The sequence below is a fragment of the Meleagris gallopavo genome, chromosome 1 (assembly GCF_000146605.3).
Source record: "Meleagris gallopavo isolate NT-WF06-2002-E0010 breed Aviagen turkey brand Nicholas breeding stock chromosome 1, Turkey_5.1, whole genome shotgun sequence".
Classification (NCBI taxonomy): domain Eukaryota; kingdom Metazoa; phylum Chordata; class Aves; order Galliformes; family Phasianidae; genus Meleagris; species Meleagris gallopavo.
In genome coordinates, this window is record NC_015011.2 from 60,418,514 (window position 1) to 60,426,472 (window position 7,959).

The 7,959-nt window shown below is 49.5% G+C and overlaps 1 protein-coding gene across 1 annotated transcript; it reads left to right on the forward strand.

The window, feature by feature from the left end:
- The first annotated feature begins 161 nt into the window (after nucleotides 1-161).
- Nucleotides 162-7,953, forward strand: LOC104911843 (cat eye syndrome critical region protein 2-like). The gene is made up of 3 exons (XM_010714038.3): nucleotides 162-2,328; nucleotides 2,838-2,943; nucleotides 3,233-7,953. Exons 1-3 carry the CDS (start codon nucleotides 1,175-1,177, stop codon nucleotides 3,236-3,238), a joined length of 1,266 nt encoding a protein of 421 aa, XP_010712340.1. The 5' UTR covers nucleotides 162-1,174; the 3' UTR covers nucleotides 3,239-7,953.
- Nucleotides 7,954-7,959: the final 6 nt, after the last annotated feature.

Below are 7,959 nucleotides of genomic sequence, written 5' to 3' on the forward strand. Positions count from 1 at the left end.
TGTGATCTCCAAATCACAGTTGGTTAAAACATGGCTGTGATCAGCTTCACAGTACCTTGGTATGAGGCAGTGCTCTTGCCCAACTGCAAGCAAGCAGGGTTTGTGGCCCAGAAGGGGCAATACGACCTGAAATCAAAAAGCCCCAGCTTTTAGCTCACTCTCTTGGGGAACATGCAGTATTTTCCAGTGCTGCCTTTCTGTGAGGCAGCCTCTGCATGCCCATCTGTCAGACCAAAGCCATGTGTGCCATGTTACTCTGATGGTGATTTGCTGTCTATAGTGGGGTTGTGTCTTAATGGAAATCATAAGGATTCAGTTCACATATGCCATCTTTTCCTGAGAGGTGTGCAACCTCATGAGTAGTATTAAAAAGAGCTCTTTTGAAAGATCAAGCTCTTAAAAGGTTGCCCAACTTTGCAGAAATGCCCTTTGGGATTTCTAAGGGTCTGTGAAAGTAGAGCTTTCCATTGGCTGTGGGAGGAAGGCTGCAGCCCACAGAGCTCACATTTATCCTCGTGCTGTGCTCTGGCCATGGTGTGAATAGAGTTGAGTAGGGGATGAGGTATTTTAGGCTTTGAAGTACTTTGAAATCTCTGATGGAACCATCTTTGTGGCTTTAGAAAGTCACTCCCCTTCTTTTGCATGGTTCAGCACCTTGGGGTACTTTCTCCAACCAAATGTTGAGGATCTGTCAGAGCTTCCCCTCAAGTTTTTGCTGTGGCTTTGTATCAGCAGCCATAGAGAAGAGAAACCCATCGTGAATGAAGCTGCTGTTCCCTCTGCCAAAAATAGGCCCTGGGAGGTTGTTTTGGCATATCTGGCTCAGCTGACAAGAATTACTTTTTGGCAAATTTGCTTTGGGTGGGCGTGGGTGTGGATGGGTTCAGGAGGGCTGCCTTCCAAGACCAGCACCTGACATTTACACCCTCTCTTTCCAGTGGAGCCACTGGCAGGCGTGGAGGAGAAGGCTCAGTGCATCGGCATTCCTGACAGGGCCTATGCCAAACTCCTACCTCATCCCAAGCCCCCCCTGCCCGTGGAGTGTGCCCGGCGCAACCTGCCCCCAGATGGGGAGGGAGATGGCTCCGGCCTGAAGAGTGATCTGAAGGCCAACCAGAGCAAGGGCACGTGGCCAGCTGAGAGCACCTACGCCGGCCCAGGTGCCCAGGGGTGCATGAGGGACCTGGCATCCACCCCTGAGCGAGGAGGACCCGTGTCTGAAAACGGGGCAGCGGGCGAAGGGCCGGCAGAGAGCAAGGGGTTGGCTGCCAGCCTGATGGAGAAGCCCCTCTGCAGTGGGGGGAAGGCTCTGCCCGAAGCGGCCGTGCCTTGCATGGGGCAGGGCACCAGCCTTCCCACCATGGATGCTGGCACCGTGGGAGCTGCCCCCAACCAGTTCCACCCTCTCTACATGCCAGGTCTGGAGTACCCGAATTCAGCTGCTCGTTACCACATCAACCCGGGGCTGCAAGGGTTCAGCCCAGTGATGGGTGGGAAGCCTCCCCCAGTGTCCCACCCGCAGCATTTTCCTGCACGGGGCTTCCAGCCAAGCAGTGCCCATCCCGGGGTCTTCCCTCGCTATCGGCCCCACCAGGGCATGCCCTACCCCTACCAGCCCCAGCCTCAACCTTCTTACCACCACTACCAGCGGCCACCCTACTACGCCTGTCCGCAGGGCTACTCGGACTGGCAGAGGCCTCTTCACACCCAGGCCAGCCCCAGCAGCCACCCGCCCCTGGCCAGACCCCCTTTCTCTGACCGGGGGAATGTGAGCAGCTTGCAGGGCTGTGAGGCACTGAGTGCTGCCCTGGCTTCTCCCAACCGCATGGACGTAGCGAGTGCCAAAGAGGTTTCTCCAAGTGACGGGCAGGATCTGGGGCCTGAAGATGAGAAGTCTGAGGAATCCCAGGAGCGGCCGGAGAGTCCCAAAGAGTTCCTAGATTTGGACAACCATAACGCGGCCACGAAGAGGCAAAGCTCGGTGGCAGCAGGAGAGTTTCTCTACGGAGCTCCCCCACCTCACCTGGGTTCGGGAATGGGATTTGGGCCATCAGCTTTCCCTCCCCATGGGATGATGCTACAGACTGGCTCTCCCTACACATCCCGGCATCCCGCCGGTCATTTCCAGCCCAGGACGTATGGATCACCCATGAATGCCCACCTGTCTCATCATCCAGCCCCTGGCCAGGCTAATGGCCTCTCTCAGGAGGGACCCCTGTACCGCTGCCGGGAGGAGAACATAGGTCACTTCCAGGCCTTGCTGATGGAGCAGAGAGGCAGTGGAGGTGGCATGGGGGGGCCACCCCAGGACTTGTATAGACCATCGGGGTAAGAGCATGTTTTCTGTGAGAAGGTGAGGTGGGAGGGAGCGATGCCTGGGTGGCAGTGTGTGTTCGGTATCCTTGAAAGGCCCAGACTGAAGTCTGAGGTACTGTGGAGGGCTAACAGATGGCTCTTGGGCCCTTAAACCTTTCTGTGAGCTGCAGAGTCTTATTGCAGCTTTTTAAAACAAGTAATATTAGCTATTGTGGAGACTTGTTAGCTTGTCCTGTCCATCTCCATACCAGGGCTTTGTTTTATCTGATGGTATTTTGTTAATGTGTTGTTTGGTGTTGTGCATCTCTTAATCAAAAGGTCTCTTACCATTTTCTTTGCAAGAATCTTGTTGCATCTATTCATAGCGGAGGGAGTAGCTAACTGAAGTGGAAGTTAGCCTTGTTATGAAGTCTATTTCAGTGTTTCTGTGTGAGTTGTGCATATATGCATTCATCCAGGTAGATGGGGTTTACCCTTGATGTTCATGTGCTAAAAACTCTCTCCATTACACCTGACTACAGAATGCAAATGCATCAGGCTCAAGTTCCTTTCCCGAAGATGCCTACAGCAACCATGTCTCGAGAAGATCTGACGCCACAAAAATCATCAGCGTTGCCTCTGGATCAAGTAAGGGCCACCAAGGAGAGCAGAGCTCAGATGAGAGCTTTTTCTTGCTCTGCCGGTTAAAGGAGTGAAGTATTTGCTAGCACTGGGAAGCATTGGTGGAAGCTGGGAAGTGAGCTTACTGATAGGCAGAGGAGCTGGGGATGCCTGTTTTGTCATAGCTGACTGTGCTGACTAGCTGACTATCTGTCAGCACAGGTAGTGCCAGCTTTGAAGTAATAGCATGAAATTGTGAGGTTGTTCCTTTCTAAAACTGCTAGTTGAAGGTCTCCAACTCCTCTTTTTCTTCCAGAGCTAGTCTGAGGAAGGAAGGACCTCACGAAGACGAAAGCCACACGTAATTTGGACAAAGGGGAGGAGGGGCAGGCCTTCCTCCCACCCTCCCCTCACCCAAGCAGCATGTAGCTTCCTGGGTCCATGGATCACAGCATCCCGACGGCATTTGTGCTGGAATCCCGGAGCTGTGCTGGGCCCCAGCCAACCGGCCGAGCAGCCAGCTTGCCAGCGCAGGGCGAGCATCGCCAAACTAGTGGCTTTCTGTGACTGGAGACTGCGTCTCGTTCAGGGTTTGAGGGATTTTGGGGTGGGGAGGGTGGGGGTGGGGGCTGGAACTTTCATTGACTGCTAAACTCAGGTATATTTTTCAGGGTGGAAGAGGACGATGATGGAATTTTACTTGTAGTATTAACGTGTGTGTTTTGGAGCTGGATCCAGTTTACAGAATTTAACCTGTTGCCTTTTTAAATAAATTTCTGTTGTTGGTGAATGTATTGTACATAATGGGGGAGGGGGTGGGCCCAGCTTGTAGTGGGCTTAGCACTGGAGGAATCTGTTTACAATCATATCACACTGAAGTCTTTCAGGATAGGGTGAGGGTCTGGGGGAGTGGGGAGAGGTCAGGGAACATGCGATGAATGACTTGCTGTCCTTTGCAGCTGTGATGCCACCCGATAGTTGTTTGGCTGAATATCAGGAATTGCTCAGGAGCATAACGTGTCCTCCTCTTTCTCTTCTCCTCTTCCTCCTTCACTCTCACCCCTGCCTCTGCCCCTCCAGATCCAGGGCCTGAGTGCACTTCTAGCTCCTGTCATCATGGGGGAACAAGGAAACCAGGACCAGGAATTGAAACCAGCACAGGATGCTCACAGAATTGTCCCTTCTGCTAGCGTAATACCCTTCTCCCTGCCTTTCTCATAGGAGTAGTTTGTGCTCATGGAAACAAGAAAGGGCACAGTTGGTCATCTTGGACTTCTTTTGGTGAAACCAGTGCCTGCTGAGTGTGGAGCAGCACCTATCCCATGGAACAAGTGTTGTACAGGACTGTATTCCCTGCTGACAAGGAGGGGAATGGCATCCCTCCTTAGTTTCTCTGTCCTTTGCTATATTTACCTATGGGCAGCAGCAAAGCAGAAAGTAAGCTGAGATCCCTGACATCTCAGTTGCCTGTGGAAGTAAGAGCATGAGGTTGGTTTGAGGGAACAGTTTGCTACAGTGTGAGCTGTTTGTTGGCCAGGAGTTGGATTTGGTTACAGCAAGTAGCAGGTGATTCAGAAAGCACTGATTTGAAATCCAGAGTTGGTGGAATGGCTCAGGCAGTAAGAGACAAGAGAGCTGTGTGCTCAAATGGAGTCTGTTCTTCTCCACCTTTGATGCTATAGTAGCAAGTACCACAGGCTGGTGGCAACTTCCCTCCAAGTCAATACGCAGTCTGTAGGGACTCTCCACCAGCAATGGCACTGCACAGAGGAACCCCTGTGCCCCAGTCTTTGGCCAGACACTGAAGTTCAAGTGTAGGTTTGACAAATAAGTTGCTTAGAAATCTCATCTGCAGGTATGTATCCACATAAACGAACTATGTTAAAACTAACATAGCTGAATGTTTTCGGGAGAGCTGGGGTAAAGCCAGGTAGAATTGCTACACTGCAAGTCTGGGCAGAAAGATCTGCTGGATCACAGCCCCAATATGGGCTGCAGTTGGCATTGAAGGGACAGTGGTGTAATTAGGACATGCTGTTGTGCCTGCCAAACTGTGGTAGCAGAGGTGAGCATGTGAGGACAGAACAGCATGCCCTGGAGTCTGCAGTACCAGCCAGGGAAAGGTTCCTGGCTTCAGGTTTCTGGAGAATTTTTCTGCCTATGTTGTCATTTCAAACGGTGCCGTCACCCATAGTAGCCGGGTTGCATCAGCATGCATGGCCACACCAAGCCTAACAGGAGTTAAACTTCTTCCTGCTAGTCACACAGGTGTCTTTATGAGACTGCTCCTTACTGAGTGCTTCAGCCAGCCTGTCGCCTGCAGCTGCTCTCTGTTCTGGCTACTCCCCAGAGGAAGACTTCGGTATGAGAATGTGTGTAAGTGTAACCACTGTTCAGTTCAGAAAGCTTAGGACAAATGAAGAAGCAATTCTGCTTCTGTTTTTAACGCTGTCTTTAATTCTCGTAGTTAATTTTCATTAAAAATGGAGGCTCTGTAAAGTCTAACTTAGAGCAAAGTATTTGAAATGCTGGGAACATGAATGCGTGTTCTGCAAACAACCCTTGTCGTACTTCAGCCTGTATCTTCTGCATCACGGATGGTAACCCAGATACTTGAAGTGCCTTTCAGCTCATGGTGAACTTTGTGGAATAGGAGGTTTTAGATGCTGTAAAAAAAGCCAAAGCACTCTTGATCTTCAGCTGGAACTGGCACTGAAAATGTGGTTCTGGGGGGGGGGCCCCTATGGCATCTGGATGGGTGCCAACCCAAGGTCAGAACAGGAGGAATAGGGAAGGCAAGGATTGCTTGTGGTCTGCCTGGAGAGAAGGTAATTGAGAGTTAGGCAGTGATAGATATCCCTAGGATCCTATATGGAGTATGAGGCATGCTGTCCCTTACCCGGCAGGGTTGAGTGGGTTTCTAAGTAAATGGCTTTTGATTGGTAGTTGGTAATTCTGATGAAAATGACTAACAGAAGTTGCTACTGGGGGGGACACGTGGTTTGTATGAGAAAAATGCTGATGTAGCACAGAGGGGGAACAATGGCTGGACTACAGGGATATCCTAGGGACAGGGCACGCTCAGATCAAGTGTTGCTTGTGGAACCTTAGTTCTGAGTTTCCAGACTTTGAAATACTTTGCTCGGAAATGTTTGCGGGTTGTGTTTGGGTTGGATTTTGTGTTTTGTTTTTTTTGGGGTTGTTGTTTTGTGACATCTAAGCACACCAACCCTTTCTCCCCCCAAAATCAGAGTTCTATCTCGCTGGGTACAATCTGAACAAATCACTGAAAATTTGCACCTCCCAGAGACCGGGAGCAGTTAGTGGGGTGGGACAACAGCAAAAGTGCACAGAGAGAAGCAGAAAATGAGATTTTCATTGTTTCTGGTATCCCACCTATGCTGTGTGGGCTGGTTTGTAGATATTGTGAAAGGGACAGATTTAACGAGGGATTTAGAATAGAGTAAACCAGCAGCTCTTTAGATACAAGCTGAGGTTGTTTTCCTTGAGTTGGTGTACAGTGCTGAAGGAAAGTAGCTGCATTTTTTAAATATCCTTTGATTATTGTATTCACGTCAGTCGAAAGACTTTTCAACAGAATACAGGAAAATTCTGGAATCTGATGAGAACCTCTTCTTTCTCATCCACTGCAGTGCTGTAGTACAGTATATTACCAAGTGAACCTTTTTCAGAAGGCATATTGGGCAAGTGACTTTGCAAAATTTCCTGTAGGTATTATTTTTTTCATAGGAAATACATGTTTTGTAATTATAGATGTAGGTCACTCTGAAAATAATGCCTCCTGTTTGTTTCCTCTCTTCCCGCATGGAGGAATTCAGTTCTGTACTTCTGCTTCAAACCCACTTCTATGTCGGATGCCATTCTGTCAGACTGCCTTTCTGCTGCCATCTGTCACACGGCAACAAAATGTAACAGAATATTGGTGAGAGGGTTCGACCTTTACTGCCATACCACCAACATCCAACTCTGGCATTGTGGGCCAGCAGAATAAAATAGGAGGCATTACTTTCATAGCAGCCCTTGTACGTGTCGAACAAGATTGCATAATGGAACAAACACAGTGCTGAGCATGCCAAAATCTCCCAGGGCTCTTGTGGTACAAGTGGCACGTGGTGCTCAGTCCCATCCTAAATGCAGTTGTATCATCTTTTGCTGGGACTCTGGGAACTTTTGGCATCTTCAGCACCATGGGGCCCTGGCAATTGAACCAAGTATTTTGGGAAGATCAGAAGCTGAGGGTTCACAGGGATCTGAGCCATGTCCAGCAGAAGTTTGCAGTCTTTAAATGCCATGGTGTGACCAAAGCGTGCGGTGGCAAGCCACGGCACCAGCCTGCAATGAGAAGGATAAAAGAGGAAAGTAAATTTGAAGTCTCAAGGCCTGGCTCGTTTGATCTGTGACTTTAAAGTACACGAAGACACTTTTCTTGGAATGGCTTCTAGTTCTTTCTCATCTGCTGAATGCCTTTCCCATGCAGAATTCTGAAGCAAATCTCCTGTGTGTATTTTTGTACGTGTGGTTTCTCGGGGTCTTGGAGAGCTATCAGCTTCTTGTGTCTTATCTGAAAGCTCATCACAGGGGCTGTCTCTCATTCTGCTGACTGAGGCAGCTTCTCTCTCTTTACAGCAACACTTCTCCATTTAAAATGAAAGTATAATGAGAGAACGACCTGCATCTGTCTGCTCCACTGATGGCTGTCAGCTTTCTGTGCGTTCTGCACTTACATGCAGTGTCTGAGAGTCCATGGGAGCTTTGTAGTTTTAATGCTGATGGCCATGTGTCCACTTGAGCTTTTTCTCTTTGTTCTGCAGCAGTGGAGATTTGGCACATTTCTAAAATGTGGATGTCAGAGGAGGGTGCGTGCAGGAGAGAGCCATGACTGCATCCAGCAGTGGAAAGGGACACGAAGGAATAATTAGGGCTAAAGAATCATTGGGATTGTCACCAGCTCCGGAAGGTCTCTCTATCCATTGATTTTTGTTTGTTTGGAAAAACATGGCAAAAGAGCAGTAATTGAGAAAT

Coding starts and splice junctions, on each gene's coding strand:
- LOC104911843 (XM_010714038.3), top strand. CDS start 1,175: ATGAGGGACCTGGCATCCACCCCTGAGCGAGGAGGACCCGTGTCTGAA. Junction 2,329..2,837: donor GACTTGTATAGACCATCGGG/GTAAGAGCATGT, acceptor ACCTGACTACAG/AATGCAAATGCATCAGGCTC.